The sequence below is a fragment of the Palaemon carinicauda genome, chromosome 9, assembly GCF_036898095.1.
Source record: "Palaemon carinicauda isolate YSFRI2023 chromosome 9, ASM3689809v2, whole genome shotgun sequence".
NCBI classification, from domain to species: Eukaryota; Metazoa; Arthropoda; class Malacostraca; order Decapoda; family Palaemonidae; genus Palaemon; species Palaemon carinicauda.
Genome location: NC_090733.1, coordinates 149,615,585 through 149,634,495, shown reverse-complemented (window position 1 = coordinate 149,634,495; position 18,911 = coordinate 149,615,585). Strand labels below are relative to the sequence as shown.

The following is an 18,911-nucleotide window of genomic DNA, read 5'->3' as shown; positions in this document are numbered from 1 at the left end:
TGCGTGAATGAAAGAGTATGTCTGACCCTTACTTCTTTCTTCATTCTCCCCTCTCTTGGGGAAGCAGCATCCTGGTCCTCGCATAGCTGACCTCGACCTCTGCAGGTAACCCATGCTTCTTTGTGCTCCTAGTATTAAGCTTAATACTGTTGCGTCTCCCATACCCTGACGAGGTGGTATGGGGAACGTCCTATCCTAGAATTCCTATCTGAAGGTCTCAAGGTCAACTTCATAGGACGAGTCACACTCTCCTCACACTGCTTATGTAGGCCACTCGTTCCTAGCGATGCTAGGAACTTGTGAGGTACAGGGGCTCCCTCTCTCTAGTGCTGCTCACTGAGGGATCGAGCCCCCGGGCAAGCCGAAGTCAGTAAGGCTGGGGACTTTCCACCCTTCCTAAGGGGTAAGTCACCCTTTGTAAATAGCGTGGTTTGTATTTCGGTTACGGAACAAATGACAAATTCGAAGATAATTTGTATTTTTCCTAACCATACAAACCTTAGCTATTTACACATATGTGCCCGCCATCCCTGACCCCCAAGTCAAGTCCTACCTCTAAGTGAAGTGAAGCAAGTCACCGGTGTGTGGAGGGGGGAGGGGTAGCAAGCTACCCTTCCCCACCCCCCGCTAAGTAGCGCGGGGGTAATTAACCCTCGTTAAAACTATTGGCTCGTCATTTCAGCTGCGCTAAAAGTAAACCCTTTGTAAATAGCTAAGGTTTGTATGGTTAGGAAAAATACAAATTATCTTCGAATTTGTCATTTTTTACTGTGCAAATTGTCATTTGAAACTCATACAGTATATCCTTTTCTGATATCCTCTATTGACAGGGGTAATGGGAAAATCACCACCTGCACTAGCCAAAATAGAACATAATTTTGTGCTGTATTGCATCGTGTGCAAGGCATAAATTTCTCTAATGCTTAACGGCATATTTAATCTTTCCAGAATTGACATATCAGTCAGATGCAAGAAGGACTTTGTAATTAGCGTCTCCCTTTTATTCTTGACTTATGGATGCGAGTGAGTTTTATCCTGAAGCCAAGCGGATGAAAATATCTGATATGACGCCGAGTTTTGGGTAAGTTGTGCCATAATAACAAGTATTTGTTCCCATACTTACAAACCTTCCTTTACTTATTGTATTATCTTTCGGCGGAGCTGGAAGGTAGCCATTAGACTTGAAGTGCGAGGTGGCAACCCTGTCTAACCGCTTGAGAGGGTAGGCTGGGGGTGGCTGGGTGTTACCCAGCCGCCTCTATATATACTCTAACAGCAGTGAGGTATGTCACTTTATTTTGGCTTGGTAGAGATCGGATGTGTCGTCTCTCTCCCTAGACTGTCAATGGGCTTTTTATTTTCTTTTTCTTTCCAGGTGTCTGTGTTTTCTTTACGATTGCCCTCATGCGAACCCGCACTCTTTGTGTCGTTCTTGCAAAGAGCATTGATGCAAGCAGGGTTCTGCCTACGCAGAGTGTAAGGGAGTGGCCTGCCTCCCAATGGGAGAAAGTTGGACGGCGCAGGAAGAAGAAGGCCAAGCGCGATCTTTCTCCCTCAGGGGCGAGGAAAGCTCCTTCTCGCTTGTGCTCTTCCGAGGGATGATGGTGTAGGAGCGCAGACTGACTAACTCCATGGTAACCCTGGGGTACTGGGGGTGTTGTTGCTTACCGTAGAGGAGCACTTTCACCTCCATCTGCTGGGAGCCATTTTCCCTTTCTGATCATTTGCAGGTGTGGCCGACCTTAGGGATTTCGGGACCCCTTTCAAAGGAGGAGCTGCTGCGTCTCCTTCAGTGCGGTCCAGGAAGGATCCTTCTCCAGAGCCTTCAACATCTCGCTCTCTGGAACTTTGCGAAGTCCGTCTCTCACCCTCTCCTATCCCTTCCTCGTGCGGACTAGGTGATCGCTCGTGTTCGTCTCTCCAACGGTCTCCTGCTGACGACGAACCCTCTCGCCATCCTGGGACATTGTCATCCTATAACCCTCTACCTTCCATTTCTCCCCACAGGAACCCGCAGATTGCAGGTGTTGATCTTCCAGGGATCAGCGCCCCTACCACCAGCAGCGCTAAAGGACGAGCATTGCCATCGCCTCACCCTTCTGGGCACTTCCCCTATCACCATTCGCGACGATTGGAAGATCTGATGGATCGTAGGTCACCTTGATCCGAACGCTCTTCTTCTAGAAGGCGTTCACGCTCTAGAGCTTTGCGCTCACGAGATCCCCAGGCTCAATGCTCTCCTCGGATGTGTTCCTCTTCACAAGGAGGAGTCTCGCTGTTGCGTTCTGCACGATCACGAGCACGGTCTAGACCCAGGTCCAGACGCTCGCGTTCTCTGTATCTATGATCTAAATCACGAGAATGGCGCTCACACTCGCGAGGACAACACTCCAGTTCACGAGGGCGGCGTTCTCGCCCGCGAGGGTACCATTCACAAGAACAGCATTCACGTTCGTGTGGCCGACGATCACTTTCGCGAACTAGGCATACGCGACGTTCATGCCTGTTCTTGAACGAGAGCTAGACGCCCCTGTTCATGAACAGCTCGTTCATGATCATGAACCACGCGTTCGCGATCAAAGTCTAGACGTACTTCGTCTAGAGGTAGAGGTAGGCGCTCGCGCAGTCCATCAGCGTGTAGCCCCTCAACCCGACCTTCTCCCAAATAACCTCGGACCGAACCTGATCATGAGAATGACCACTCCTCAGACAGGTGTCCAGCTAAACCTCCAGAGCCTTTCACCGCTTGGGGAGTATTCGCTGTGACACGTTCTCCAACACCTTCAGCTTCTTCCACCTCCAGCGTCAGGCCAACACCCTTTCCAGAGGGTCTTTGCCTCAGAGACTCTCCCCTGCGTCGACTGAAGCTCCTAGAGTCCCCCCCCCAATTGACGTTCTTCTCCTAGACCTCCAAGGGAAGCCCAGGGCTTACCTAGGGGAACCGAACTTCTTGCTTGAGTGAGTACTTTTGTCACCACCCTGTTGAAGTCTGAATGTGGCCACAACCTCCGACTGCACCAGTCAAGGCGACCCCGAGGATTCCCTTGGAACCCTCGTCTAGTTGGTCCGTTGGGAGTCAAGATCCTAGAAGGAGGTCAATCTCAGACAAGGCTCGCAGATCACCTCCATCCCGATCCCGTGAAGAAGGGCTTCAAGCTTTTGACTCCTACATGGCCAACCTACCCTTTACTCCAGTGAAGGCAAGGGAAACCATGACCAAGAGACAGAAAAGGAGGATGAGAGGCATAACTCCACCACATGCCGATATCGTCCGCCCTAGGACGAGTAGTGACTTGGGCTGGCCCAGGGAGATAACCATCCATCCCTTCAACCCTCAAGAGTTGGAGGTAGTGCCTCCAGACGAGCGTCCGATTTCTTTACCCCCTCCAGAGGAGGAGCCTTCAGCTCCTGCTGCCAAAGCCTCGTCAGGTGCCTCAAAGACCTCAGAAGTTCCCCCTCCTAAGACCACGGAGGAACGTCCTGTGCGTAGGGAATCGAAGGACACCAAGACGAAACCCAAGAACGCTGCGGCAAGGGAAGCTCGTATGGCTGAGGAACAGAGAAGGTCCCCTGTAGCAGGTCCCTCTAGTGATATAGTTGATGACCCTGACCTACCCCAGACTCTGGATGTGAGCCTGGAGGTAGACAGCCCCTTGGATTCCGATGACGAGAATCTTCCAAAGGCGGCTAGTTCGAACTACCACTCTGAAAAAGAGAGACATGAGTCGGAGCACATCTTTAGGCAGGTCCTCGCTTGCATGAGGGCCATCAATAAGGTGTCTACTCCTGGTTCCACCACTCAGGAGGGTAAGGATATGGTTCTCGATGAAATATTCGAGACCCAGAAGCCTTTCAGGTCCAGTGCCGCTTTGCCCTGGTCTAAGGATTTGACAGCCGCCAAAAGGAAAGCTATCGCCCAGATAGCTGGAACTTCTAGTTCCTTGAGGGCAGGTTCCTCCTCTCGGTCCCTTCCACATCCTTTTGTTTTAAAAAGGAAATATTACAAGATTGAAGGGGAACCTCATTCCACAATGTTCCTCACCCTTCAGTAGAGTCTCTAATGAAGGGTCTCCTGATTCAAACCCTCTCCTCTCTGAGGGCCTCCCTCTCGGCAGTTAAGCTCCTAAACATAGAGAGAGGCGCGAAGTACGCCATACAGGCTGCTTTGTGGCTTGATCTATGGCTGGGATCTTTGGGCTTCATGGTCCTCTCCCACGATCTTTCGAAGGAGTTGGCCAGGAAGACTTTGGAGTCTTTCCTGTTGTCAGGTACCCAAACTCTTGAGTTCCTGTCGCACCACGTTGTCAACCTGTTAGTGAATGCCATACTCAAGAGAAGGGGTACCATAATCGGGAAATTCCATAAGCAGGTGCCGAAAGTGGAAGTCTCCCAGCTGAGGAACTCCACCCTTGAGGGTTCTTCTCTCTTTGTTACAGAAGAGATAGAGAGGGATGCTGAACGAAGGAGGAAATTATCAAAAGATTCTCTCTTCCTTATGGCCATGACATCGAGGACCTATGGTAGACCTTCCCAGTCATCTCGGACTCAGCAAGGACCTTCCTCTTCTCACCTGTCAACTTCTAGGTCCTCCAGACCTTCTAAGGTGTCTAAGCGGCCCTTTCCATTCAGAGGCCAGAAAGAGACCAAGTCCTTCAGAGGAAAGGGAGGTGGCTGAGGTGGTCACTCCCATTAGGAATGGCATTCCTCCTCACCTACCACCTGTGGGAGGATGAATACAGTGTTGCTGGCACAGTTAGTAGCTTCACGGGGCAGAACTCTGGACTGTCGAAGTGATCGCTCTAGGGTGTCGCGTCCCGTTCATTCAATCTCTCCCTACTCTGACTCGGGATCCAGTGCATCTAAGCTTCTATGCCAAGGGATCCGCAAAGGAGCTGGGCCTCATTGCTGAAGTCCAAAATGCTGCAGAAGGGCACTCTCCAAGAGGTTGCGGATGGGTCCCCAGGTTTCTACAGTTGAATTTTTGTGGTGAAAAAGGCAACGAGGCTGGAGACCAGTCATCGATATCTCTCCTCTGAACAAGTTTGTGCAATAGCCTCAGTTCATAATGGAGACGGCAGACACAGTCATTCAATTGGTTCGTCTAAGGGGTGTCATGTGCTCACTGGATCTAAAGGACGCATACTTCCAGATCCCAATCCATCTGTCTTCAAGGAAGTAACTAAGATTCATATACAAGGAAAAGACATAAGTCTTCGTATCAGACGAAAGAGTACACAGACTGAGGGAAGTGGCCATGCCCTTTCTCAGAAAAGAAGTCCTTCCGGACTCTCTCATTGCTTGATTCTGTTAGGCCATCTAACCTCTCTTATCTGTAGTTCCAAACGGCCGCCTCAGGATAAGATCCCTGCAGTGGCAGCTGAAGTCCGAGTTGAACCAACACTCCGATCCACCGGACATTTGATTTCCTATAACTCAGGATCAAGTGACAGATTTGAATTGGTGGATGGCAGATGAAAACCTTCGACGGGGCCAGAATCTTTTCGTTCCCCCTCCTGATTTGACATTCTTCACAGATGCAACAAAAGAAGGGGGAGGGGCTCACTTGCTGCACCATACGATCTCCGGCCTTTGGTCAGAGTCAGAAAGTTACCAGCACATAAATCTTCTAGAGATGAGAGCAGCCTACCTAGTCCTTCATCAGTTCCAACAGTTGCAGGCAAGTCACTCTTTGGTGTTGATGAGCGACAACACCACAGTAGTGGCTTACATAAACAGACAGGGCGGTACCTTTTCGCAGCCTGTATGCCATCTTACAGTAAAGATCCTCAGATGGTCAGAAGAACATTCGGTGTCTCTATCAGCTTGCTTCGTTCCTGGCTTGAGGAATGTGCTCGCGGACAATCTGAGCAGAGCGACTCAGGTAGTAGGCTCTGAATGGTCTATGAATCGTCAGACAGCCAACAAAGTCCTGACTTTGTGAGGTTCCCAGACTGTAGACCTGTTCGCAACATCTCTGAACAGCAAGCTTCCACTGTACTGTTCTCCAGTCCCGAACCCTCAGGCTCTATGGTAAGATACATTTCAACAACGGTGGTACAACATCGGCGTGTATGCCTTTCCCCCGTTTTGTCTGATGAGAAAACTGCGTAACAAGACCAAAGCGTCAAAAGATCTAATGATGACCCTTGTAGCTCCTCAATGGCATCTTGTAGAGTGGTTCCCAGACCTCCTGCAACTCCTAGTAGATTTACTGCGTAAGCTTCCTCCATGACCAGATCTACTCAAACAACCACATGTGAACATCTTTCACAGTACCGTGCAGTTACTTCAACTTCACTCCTGGAGACTATCCAGCATCTCCTCTCTCAGTTCTTTGATTTCCCTCTCATCAAAAAAGAGAGGCAGCTTTCGTCATTCCTCATCTATATCACTATTATCATGTAATAAATCCTTATATTTATATTTGAGATGAAAATCAGTTCCTACTGTTAAAGTCAAATGCTACTGTAAGTTCAAAATTCTAGATCACAAAAAAATTGATAATTTAAAGGCAGCATTCTCTTTTTCTCCTCAAAAGCTGTCTTATAAAATGTCAAACATGTCGTTTTGAACTCTTTGTCATGAGAAAAATCCAGCTCTTTTTGTATGATTATTGCTAAGTATTTTTGTTTTCAGGATGAATTTCATGTAAAGGTAAAAGTTGTTCCATATTTGATGGATCAACTTTGGAAACATCATGCAGATATTGAGGCTTGGTAAAATTTTGACAAAAAACTTGACAATTCTTTGGATTCCTTTCTCCTTGAATTAGAGTATGAATACTATTGAAATACCTCAAAACAAACCTCATAAAATCTGAATATGCCTTTGTGAATTAATGGATTATTAAACTCATGAAGCATTGTACTTCAAATTCCAAATGCCTTATATCAAAACTATGGGTGATGGGGACGCAATAGTTTTCAGTAGCAGGAGCAATGAATCGTTGATGTGTTTGTTATATGTCGCGTTTGCTTTGAAAATCGTTGGCTATTCTTATTCCACATAATAAACAAATAAAACTAGATAGAATAAAGTTGAAGACAAACATATCTTCAAATTACCCTACATTTTGCCCAAATTTTGGGACAATACCCCATTACCCTACAGACCTGGATTTCAATTTAAATTACCCTATGTGTAGGGTAATTACCCAACAGTCGGCCACACTGCTTCACGCATGAAGGTTATCCAGCGTCTCTCCTCCGAGAGAGGCTTTTTGCACAAAGCTGCGCAAGAGGTATTTGGATACCTCTGCAGATCCTCATCTTCTGTACATCAAGTCAAATGGTCAATCTTCTGTGGCTGGTGTCGTGGAAGGGGTTTCCTCTTCTCTCGGAGCCTCTAATCCACAAACAGCTGATTTCTTACTTTATCTCCGAACGGAGAAACTCTGCTCTGTTTCATTGGTAATAAGGTATTACACAACCAGCCAAGTCTTTAGACTAATGGGAGTAGATATTTCTTCCTTTTGGTTTTCTATGCTCTTATGGAGCTTTAAACAGACCTGCCCTCTAGATGAAGTGAGACCTCCACCCTGGAATGTCCTCTAGGTGCTACATTCCCTGAGGGGGGCACCTATGAACCGTTGATAGGTGCATGCTGTGGTCTCGGTCAAACTAGTTAGTGAGCGAATGTCTCCCATTCAAGGGGATAGAGGCAGGTTTTGTTCTCCGTCGTCCCTGAGTTTGTTTCCGAAACCTGGAATCCTTCAATCCCTGATTCAAGGTTTTTATCTTTTCAAATCACAAGCCATGGAGCAGTAACCAATAATCCTGATCAGTTGTTATTGTGTCCTCTGAGGGCATTTAGACACTATCTCAAGCTTCCGCACTCTGTTAGACCACATAAGCAACCTCTTCGTACCCTTTTGCCACTCTCTCCTTCTTAAGGAAGAACACAAGCAAAAGTGTACAAAGTCAGAAGCGTACGCGTGACTTTGGCGTTCAAAAAGAATGTCTGACAACAAGTAGGGGGTGTAAACGTCTAATGACATCCACTGCCCATAATCTGTGGGATGTGACCTGTAGTTCCCTAGAGAATTTTGTCTTACGGGCAGTCATAGCTGCACAGCAGGTGGTAGAGTATTGTATAACTACTGTACCTTGGTTCCTGCCTCAGGATCATTAATATTGGATCAAGGGCAAAGGTTATATGTTGGTCAGCGATGAATGTGAAAAATGACTTGCCTTTCCTTTTCCTTTCAGTCTTCACCTCTCTGGGAGTACAGCTTCAAAAACCTTGCCAGCTGGACTTAAATTTCGATGCAGGCAAGCCCTACTCGTCATATAGCTATTCTCTACAGGGGTACAGAAGTCTTTTCCCACACTTCTTACGGGGGGGGTTACATAACCGGGTAAACCCATAATTGTATGCCATCCAACGTGATTCAGGCAAATGCCTCATATATACTGTATATGCTAGGTGTACAACACAGGTATTCGTCTCGGAACAACCCTTGATGCCAGGGCCATGGACCTGCTTGTATCACTAAGGCACTGGTACACATGGTGGTAGAATTCTGAACTCTTTCAACATCCCAAATGTATGAGTTTTGAGTATCCTGGGATGTATATCCAGCCAGTTTGAATAGGGACTTTGTCCCACCTAAGGAGGAGTTTCCTATGTAAAGAATGAGGGTTTGTATTTGTGTAGGAACATATCACAAATTTGAAAATACAGTACATTACAGTAGTCTGGATTTTTCCTAACTATATAAATCTCGTACTTTCCCGCCATCACCAACTCCCTAGAAAGTTCCAACTGATTTCAAAGTTGTTTGTCAGTGAGCCAGTGGTAGGTCGTTGCTTGCTTCCCATCTGCTGGCAGATAACTATCGACTGGTTGTTGACAGTCGTTAAGTTTTAACGGGAACTAGCATATTCCAGCTTTGCTGTTGTTATTCTCATATGTAAAAGACTCAGGTTTGTGTAGTTAGGAAAAATCCAAATTACTTCCAGATTTTTCATATCATGGCTACTAGACACTCATTCACATTTCGATAGTAGGATGGCCAGGGCACCAGCCACTCGTTGAGATACTACCGCTAGAGAGTTGTTGGGTCCTTTGGCTTGCCAGACAGTACTTCATTGAATCCCTCTTTCTGGTTACGGCTTCATTTTCCTTTGCTTACACAAACACCGAATATTCTAGCTTATTGTTTCCTTATTCTTCTTTGTCTGCAACCACCTGAAAACACAGATTACTAAACAATTCTTCACTCAAGGGGTGAACTACTTCACTATAATTGTTCAGTGGCAACTTTCCTCTTGGTGAAGGTAGAAGAGACTATTTAACTATGGTAAGCAGCTCTTCTAGGAGGACACTCCAAAGTTAAACCATTGTTCTCTAGTCTTGGGTAGTGCCATAACCTCTGTACTGTACCATGCACTTCCACTGCCTTGAGGTAAAGTTCGCCTGTTTAAGGGTACATCTATCTTATTTCTCTTCCTTGTTTTTTTTAGTTCTTGTAGTTTTTATATGAAAGATTTATTTTAATGTTACTGTTTTTAAAATCTTTAATTTTAGTTATTCATTACTTCCCTTGTAGTTTGTTTATTTCCTTATTTCTTTTTCTCACTGGGCTATTTTACCCTTTTGGAGCCCTAGGGCTTAGAGCATCCTGCTTTTCTAAGTAGGGTTTAGCTGGTAATAATAATAATAATAATTATAATAATAATAATAATAATAATAATAAAAGTAGTGATCACAAAGTTAAGATTTTAGTTTAGGTGACAGATGGTAGTAAGTTGTGTTAGTAATGAGCATAAGGATGCTTCAGGCACTACATGCTGGGACATTATTCTTGAACATCCTGGCTTTTATATGGAATTTAGGAATGCCATATATGAATTTTGAATTTTCAATATTAAACTTACCCGATAATCATGTAGCTGTCAACTCCGTTGCCCGACAGAATTCTACGGGAGGGATACGCCAGCTATCACTATACTAGAAGGGGGTGTACTCACCAGCGCCACCTGTGGCCAGGTACTGCAGTACTTCTTGTTGACACCACCTCACTTTTTCCTCTGTCGTGCTTCCGGCAAGACGTTCTGGGATATGCTTATGATTTTGGAGTATTGTTCACGGTTTTTGGTGAAGTATTTCTCTAAGATTTCAGCTGTCGCTATACTGGAAACTTTTCTTATTAGCTTAGATAGCTTTTATTTGGTTTTGATTAATGGTTAACGATCTTTTTGCTTGATTTGGAATCCCCCTTGACTAACTCTTTGATTCAAGATGTCTGACCTTTCACAAGCCCCACCCCATAGACGATGTAGGTCTTGTAATAGGCGTGTTCCGAAGGCCTCTGTTGATCCTCACACCGCTTGTTCTGACTGTAGGGAAAGACCCTGTCAGTTGGAAGATCGATGTGAGGAATGCGGCGGACTTTCGGAACTTGAATTTGTTCGATTCCTGAAATATTCAACCAAGTTAGAGAGAGAGAGAGTTAGGAGGAGTTCTTCTCGCTCTTCACTTTTTTCCTCACCTCATGATCCTCAACCTTTTCCTCCCCCTGTAGTGGCTACCCCCGAACCTACTATTTGTACTCAACCTGATATGTCCGATGTTTTGCGTGCCATTCAGGCTTTAGGTGACAAAGTGGAATCGGTGGTTAGTGATCATAAGTCTCTTATGGCAGAAGTCAAGGAACTTAAGGTCAAAAGTGCAGTGGGAGTGGATAGTGCCAGTGCTGTGCCAAGTGCTAGTGTCAGTGCGGTGCCAAGTGCTAGTGTCAGTGTCAGTGTGGTGCGTGAGGGTACTTCTGTGCGTGCCAGTCGTCCTCCCAGTCCGGGACCTCTTGCAAGCTCCCAAGCCCAGGGGAGAAGCAATGTCGAAGGGCAAAAGGGTTCGGCAGGCCTTGATCGGCGCACAGAAGTATCCTCGGTGGTTGCGGGCGTGTCTTACAGAGACCGTCACTCCCACCCGCAGACGATTGAGCCCGTCTTTTACTCGTCTGCAGAAGAAATGTCAGGGAGAAAACGCTGGACTCAGGTCTCAAGACCTCTCAAACGCAAAGTCCAGACCTCAAGAGTTCTACAACCTGGTTGCAGTCATTGGATTAGTTCTGACTCTCCGCAGTCATCAGGTGACTGCACACCTCCTAAGAGGGGTAAGGTGATGCCGCAACAGACCTCATCTTCTGTTAAGGCTTTGCCTCAGCAGACCTTAGCGTCTGTCGACCCCAAGATGACTTTGCTGCAGTCCATGCAGTCACAGCTTGCGGTCTTAATGCGTGAGTGTCAGGCTGAGAAGGTTACACCTCCTCCTGCGATCGCTCCGCCTCACCGCAGTCCAGTCTGCCAGGCGTACGAAGTTGAGGTTCCTCAGGATACCTTACCGCATACTGAGTTGCCAGTTACCAGCGGTGTGCAGCAACCTCCGCCTTCCTTAAGGCAACCTCAGCAATGGGAGCAGGAGTCTTATGCCTTACTTCCTCCGCTTCCGCTTGCGGTTCCACCAGCGAGGCAACATTCTCTTGAGGTACGACAACCTCTTCCATCCATGAGGCAGCCACCTCAGCACTCGCTGCAGCGACCTCAACCCTCCTCAAGGCGAGAGCCTCAACTCCTTAGGCTAGCACCTCAGGAACCTCAACTCGCGAGACAGGAACTGCGTTCTGCGCAGCCGCTACCTCAACTCTCGCAGCTCACACCTCAGGAACCTCAACTCGTTCCTCAGGAATCTGCTACTGCGCATCCGCAACCCTTACAGCAAGCGCAACTCTTGAGACAAGAAACTCATGCTAGGAGTCAGCCACCTCAACCCATGCGCCTACCTTCCTCTACTCTTCTTGACCAGTCTTTGCAGCCTGAACCTCAGGTTTTAACTCAGCAACAGAGACTTGAGGATGAAACCACAAGCGTTTATGCACCCGCTTGTTCAGATTCTGCTGTTCAGCATACCACTGTTCCTTTACCTCTCACTTCGCTACACTCTGGTGATGAGGTTTCTGAGGAGGAAGCTGCGCACCTGGATCCCTCATCAGACGTGGAAGAACCCAAGTCTTCTCCTCTACCCATTGACTTTCGTAAGGTCCTGGCTCTTTTCAGAGAGGTATACCCGGACCATTTTGTTTCTGCTACCCCCCGCTCTCCTCCATCTGAGTTTTCGCTGGGCATGCAACCTGTTAAGTCAACTTATACTAAGCTCGTCTTTGCTAGGTCCTCTAAGAGAGCTTTAAGAATATTAGGGGAGTGGTTGCAGTCTAAACAGCAACTAGGGAAGACTTCCTTTATGTTCCCACCTACTAAGCTCACTTCTAAGGCGGGCGTATGGTATGCCACAGGAGAGGAACCAGGCTTGGGGGTCCCTGCCTCTGCCCAGGCTGACTTCTCAAGTTTGGTCGACTCTCCTCGTAGATCAGCAATGAGGCGCTCTAAGGTTTGCTGGACCTTCTCCGATTTAGACCACTTCCTAAAGGGTGTATTTCGTGCCTTTGAGATGTTCAATTTTCTAGACTGGTGCCTGGGGGCCCTGAGCAAGAAGACCTCCCCTGCGGACAAGGACTCGGCCATGCTTTTAATGTCCTGCATGGATAAAGCAATTCGGGATGGGTCTGGCGAGCTTGCTTCAATGTTTGTGTCAGGAGTTCTTAAGAAAAGGGAGCAACTTTGCACCTTTCTTTCTTCCAGCATCACACCTTGTCAAAGGTCTCAACTCCTTTTTGCTCCGCTTTCTAAGTTCTTGTTTCCCGAAGAGCTTATCAAGGATTTGTCTGCGGCCCTGATTCAGAAGGACACTCATGATCTTGTGGCCTCTTCAGCTCGTAAGACTAAGGTTGCTCCCTCAGTTCCCAGGACTTACCGCACCCCAGTGGCTGATACTCCTGCTACAAGGTTTATTCCGCCCTTTCGTGGCAGAGCCCCCAGCCGAGGAAGCTCCCGTCCAGACTCTTCCAGGAGCAAGTCTAGGAAAGGTCCCAAGACTTCAAAAGGCAAACACTGACTCTCCTCCTCTCCAGACAGCAGTAGGAGCCAGACTCAAGACCTTCTGGCAAGCTTGGGAAAAGAGAGGTGCAGACGCCCAGTCTGTCAGGTGGCTAAGGGAGGGTTACAGGATACCATTCTGCCGCAAACCCCCTTTGACCACTTCTCCCATCAACCTCTCTCCCAACTACAAGGAAAAGGACAAGAGGCTAGCGTTGCACCAGGAGGTGTCGCTCCTGTTACAGAAGAAGGCAGTGGTTATAGTCCGGGACCATCAATCCCCGGGCTTCTACAACCGTCTCTTTCTGGTGGCCAAGAAGACAGGAGGTTGGAGACCGGTGCTGGACGTCAGCGCGCTCAATGCTTACGTCACCAAGCAGACGTTCACTATGGAGACGACGAAGTCGGTCCTAGCAGCGGTCAGGCAGGAGGACTGGATGGTCTCGTTGGATCTGAAAGACGCTTACTTTCACGTTCCTATTCATCCAGACTCCCAACCTTTCCTGAGATTCGTTTTTGGAAAGGTTGTGTACCAATTCCAAGCCCTGTGTTTTGGCCTAAGCACAGCTCCTATGGTGTTTACGCATCTGATGAGGAATGTTGCAAAATTCCTCCACTTATCGAACATCAGAGCCTCCCTTTACTTAGACGACTGGCTGTTGAGAGCCTCCACGAGTCGTCGCTGTCTGGAGAGTCTCAACTGGACTTTGGACTTGATCAAGGAACTGGGTCTGTTAGTCAACTTAGAAAAGTCCCAGCTCATTCCCTCCCAATCCATAGTTTACCTGGGAATGGAGATTCGGAGTCAGGATTTTCGGGCTTTTCCATCGGCCCCAAGGATAAGCCAAGCCCTAGATTGCATCCTGAGCATGCTGAAGAGGAACAGTTGCTCGGTGAGACAGTGGATGAGTCTCACAGGGACCCTGTCATCGTTAGCCCTGTTCGTCGAGTTAGGGAGACTCCACCTCCGCCCTCTCCAATTCCATCTAGCAGCTCATTGGGACAAGGATTTGACGCTCGAAGCAGTCTCTATCCCTGTCACCAAAGAGATGAAGACCACTCTCTTGTGGTGGAAGACCAACCTCCTTCTCAAGGAGGGCCTATCGTTAGCGATTCAGACCCCCAATCTTCATCTCTTCTCGGATGCATCAGACTCGGGCTGGGGCGCGACCTTGAACGGACAGGAATGCTCGGGAACGTGGAACAGGGAACAGGAAACGCTCCACATCAACTGCAAGGAGCTACTGGCAGTTCATTTGGCCCTTATGAACTTCAAGTCCCTCCTGCTAGGCAAGGTGGTGGAGGTGAACTCCGACAACACCACAGCCTTGGCTTACATCTCCAAGCAGGGAGGGACCCATTCGAGGAACCTGTACGAGATAGCAAGGGACCTCCTCATTTGGTCAAGAAGTCTAAACCTCACTCTAGTCACGAGGTTCATTCAGGGCAACATGAACGTCTCAGCAGATCGCCTAAGCAGAAAAGATCAAGTCATCCACACGGAATGGATCCTTCACAAGAGCGTGTGCAACAGACTTTGGACCTTGTGGGGTCAGCCTACGATAGATCTGTTTGCCACCTCCATGACCAAGAGGCTTCCTTTGTACTGTTCCCCAGTTCCAGACCCAGCAGCAGTTCATGTGGATGCTTTTCTGCTGAATTGGTCCCATCTCGACCTTTACGCATTCCCACCGTTCAAGATTATCAACAGAGTCATTCAGAAGTTCGTCTCGCACGAAGGGACACGGCTGACGCTGGTTGCTCCCCTTTGGCCTGCAAGAGAATGGTTCACAGAGGTACTACAATGGCTGGTCGACGTCCCCAGGACTCTCCCTCTAAGAGTGGACCTTCTACGTCAACCTCACGTAGACAAGGTGCACCCAAACCTCCACGCTCTTCGTCTGACTGCCTTCAGACTGTCGAAAGATTCGCTAGAGCTAGAGGCTTTTCGAAGGAGGCAGCCAGTGCGATTGCCAGAGCTAGGAGGGTATCCACTCGTAGAGTCTACCAATCCAAGTGGGAAGTCTTCCGAAGCTGGTGTAGAGCCAATGCAGTTTCCTCTACCAATACCTCTGTAAACCAAATAGCTGACTTCCTATTACATCTAAGGAATGAGAGATCCCTTTCGGTTCCTACGATTAAAGGGTACAGAAGTATGTTGGCTTCAGTTCTCCGCCACAGAGGTTTGGACCTTTCTTCCAACAAGGACCTTCAAGACATCCTTAAGTCTTTTGAGACTTCTAAAGAACGTCGTTTACCCACTCCAGGCTGGAATCTAGACGTAGTCTTAAGGTTCCTGATGTCTCCTAGGTTCGAACCTCTCCAGTCAGCTTCCTTCAAGGACCTTACCCTCAAGACTCTTTTCCTCGTCTGCCTTGCAACAGCTAAAAGAGTCAGTGAGGTTCATGCCTTCAGCAAGAACATTGGGTTCACATCCGAATCTGCAACATGTTCTTTACAGTTCGGATTTTTAGCTAAGAATGAACTTCCTTCACGTCCTTGGCCTAGATCGTTTGAAATTCCTAGCCTTTCCAACATGGTGGGTAACGAGCTAGAAAGAGTTCTTTGCCCTGTCAGAGCTCTGAAATATTATCTTAATAGGTCAAAACCTATACGAGGACAGTCAGAAGCCTTATGGTGTGCAATCAAGAAACCTTCGATGCCCATGTCCAAAAACGGAGTTTCGTATTATATAAGGCTTCTGATTAGAGAAGCCCATTCTCACATGAAGGATGAAGACCTTGCTTTGCTGAAGGTAAGGACCCATGAAGTGAGAGCCGTAGCCACTTCGATGGCCTTTAATAAGAACCGTTCTCTGCAGAGCATTATGGATGCAACTTATTGGAGGAGCAAGTCAGTGTTTGCATCATTTTATCTTAAAGATGTCCAGTCTCTTTACGAGAACTGCTACACCCTGGGACCATTCGTAGCAGCGAGTGCAGTAGTAGGTGAGGGCTCAGCCACTACATTCCCTTAATCCCATAACCTTTTTAACCTTTCTCTTGAATGCTTTTATTGTTGTTTTTTGGGTTGTTACGGTAGGCTAAGAAGCCTTCCGCATCCTTTTTGATTTGGCGGGTGGTCAATTCATTCTTGAGAAGCGCCTGGGTTAGAGGTTGTGTAGAGGTCCTTTAGTATGGGTTGCAGCCCTGTATACTTTAGCACCTTTGAGTTGATTCAGCCTCCTAAGAGGAACGCTGTGCTCAGTAAGGAAGACGAACTTAATAAAGGCAGAGTAACGGTTCAAGTCGACTTCCTTACCAGGTACTTATTATTTCATTGTTTTTCTGAAATAACTGATTATATGAAATACGGGATACTTAGCTATCCTTTAGTCATGTACACTGGTTTTCACCCACCCCCCTGGGTGTGAATCAGCTACATGATTATCGGGTAAGTTTAATATTGAAAAATGTTATTTTCATTAGTAAAATAAATTTTTGAATATACTTACCCGATAATCATGATTTAATTGACCCACCCTTCCTCCCCATAGAGAACCAGTGGACCGAGGAAAAAGTGAGGTGGTGTCAACAAGAAGTACTGCAGTACCTGGCCACAGGTGGCGCTGGTGAGTACACCCCCTTCTAGTATAGTGATAGCTGGCGTATCCCTCCCGTAGAATTCTGTCGGGCAACGGAGTTGACAGCTACATGATTATCGGGTAAGTATATTCAAAAATTTATTTTACTAATGAAAATAACATGTTTTGACATTAACTTCTTGTAAATTCAATATATGATAAAATAGGTTAACCAGATCATTGTGCGGTTATGTTTTTTAAGACTCGTTGGATTAGTAGATAAGTACATTTTGAAGCTAAATACGTAAGTCGATAAAGTGAACAAAATTTAAGGAAATTGTATGAAAGATATAAGGTAGAAAACTGTGCAGTTAGTGTTGTTTATTTTAGGTGCATTCCAATAGAAAGGTGGCTGTAAAGACATATGTGAAACTGTGATTTGTGCTTGTTTAAATACTGAAATTAATTTTTAGAAATACTTATGCAGGTATTTGAAAGATTAAAATACTGTATACCTTTTCTCTCAACAGAAATCTTCAACCCTGCAATTGTCCACAACCAAGAAAAGGACTCCCTCAGGTACAGACATTGTTTTTCTTTTTAATATGGTAGATGCCATTTAACTGTACTGTTACTCCATTGGTTAATGTTGATATTATGTGATTTGTCACATAGCAAGGAATAGACTTTTTGTTAATTATTGCATACAAAGAACACTCAGAATTTGGTAGATGATGGCCATAAAAAAGATCATTCTAATGTTATCTTCACGTTACAGTACAGTATGTTTTTATAACAATACAGATTTGTTCCGTAACCGAAATACAAACCACGCTATTTACATAGGGTATTACTTTTGGCGTAGCTGAAATGAAGAGCTATTAGATTTTAACGAGGGTTAAACTACCCCCGCGCTAGTTAGCATGGGGGTAGGGGAGGGGTAGCTAGCTACCCCTCCCCCCCCCCACACACTGGTGAGCTGCCTCACTTCACTTTTGGCTCGGACGATCAGCAGACGTCTCTGTCCCGTCCTCGCATGGCAGCCATTAATGTTTTGTCTTTACTTAATTACAGTACTTACTTTTCTTATACTTAATATATATGTAAACATTCTTATGTTTATGTATATATTTGAGGTCAGAAATACAGTAAGTTTCATTTTCAGTGTTTGTGGTGTGTGTGTGTGTAGGAAGTCCACTCAATTGTACGACAACATCTCCGTGTGGTCCCAGGCCCCCACGGTGACATTCCATGGGTTGCGATCTCTCCCTTGGTCCTTCGGTCTTCCTTTCGGCGGGCGCCGTGGGGAATCGTCATCGCTGGACTTTATTTATTTATCTGTTTCTCCGCTGTTCCTCCTTCCCTACGGGAACTTGGTCTATCAGCGTAGGGAACATGGGAGTTTAGTTTGACTACGGTCTCTCTCTCTCTCTCTTGAGGTCGTTCACCCTTTTATTACTACTACGTATTACGGTAGCTTCCTTTCCGTTGCGGGTTGAGTTGCTACTCTGTTTATTTTGTCTCAATTATTTTTAATAAAATCTAATTGTATTTGTTAGCTTTTCAGCTTCTGTGTAGAACGCTTCCCTTCGGGGTTCATTCGTTCTTACTATTAGTGAACATTCTTAGATGAATTACATAATTATAATTGTTATAATTCTGTTTTTGTTACAGTTCTCCGCCTTCCCCCCCTTCCCTGAGTGTCAGTGGGGGAGGAGGGCGCATTCCTGGTGCGTAATTCTTATGTTGTTTTCCCTCGGGTTCCTCTTCAGAGTTCCCCCGGGGGAATAAATGTTAACTAATTATTTTATTTTTCACAGTTAACTATCTAGTTTTTTCGTTTGCCTAAAGTGCTAACGAAGCAGAGCTGTCCTATTTGGGCCTGGGGAGTCTGCTGTTGCCGCCTCCTCTACGACTTCGTCATGGGCGTGTTTCCCTTCTCCTAGAATTTCTCCCGTGACAACTGTCAGCTCCTTAGTTCATTTAGAACGCTCAGGAGGTTCGCCTGCATGGGTGGGTAACTTCCCTTCCGAGGGAGGTTCCCTTCCCAGGTATGAGTTTTTTCCCCTTCAGGGGAGGCAACTTCTCTTACCTTAATAATTCCTGGTTGGTTTTTTCCTGGTCCTCGGGCGGTTGTGCTCTTGGTGCTGAGCGACCGCTTTTGTAACCATGCTCTAGGGGCTGAGCGGTTGCAAGGCCGGACCATGGAATTCGTGCGATTATGCTCTTGGTGCTGAGCGGTCGTACTTGCAGCTACGCTCAAGGGGCTGGGCAGCTGCAGGAGCTCCTCATCAGAGGGTTTCTCTTTATGATCAGCTTGCTGATCCAACGGCCCTAAGGGGCGCCTTCATCATTTCTTCTGGTCTGTTCTACGAAGTGTTCTCCTCTCTCGTTCGCGAGAGAGTCTCTCGTTCGCGAGAAGGACACTCATAGAGACTCCTCTTCGAAGGACTCCC

General features: G+C 46.8%; 1 protein-coding gene across 2 annotated transcripts in view; it reads left to right on the top strand.

The window, feature by feature from the left end:
* LOC137646927 (uncharacterized) overlaps positions 1 to 18,911 on the top strand; it is a 79,568-nt gene that overhangs the window by 11,283 nt on the left and 49,374 nt on the right. For both annotated transcript variants that reach the window (XM_068379997.1, XM_068379998.1), the window contains exons 2-3: positions 949 to 1,081; positions 16,986 to 17,034. In XM_068379997.1, coding sequence (XP_068236098.1) covers positions 1,014 to 1,081; positions 16,986 to 17,034 — 117 coding nt within the window. In that variant the 5' untranslated portion in view covers positions 949 to 1,013. The remainder of the gene's footprint in view (positions 1 to 948; positions 1,082 to 16,985; positions 17,035 to 18,911) is intronic.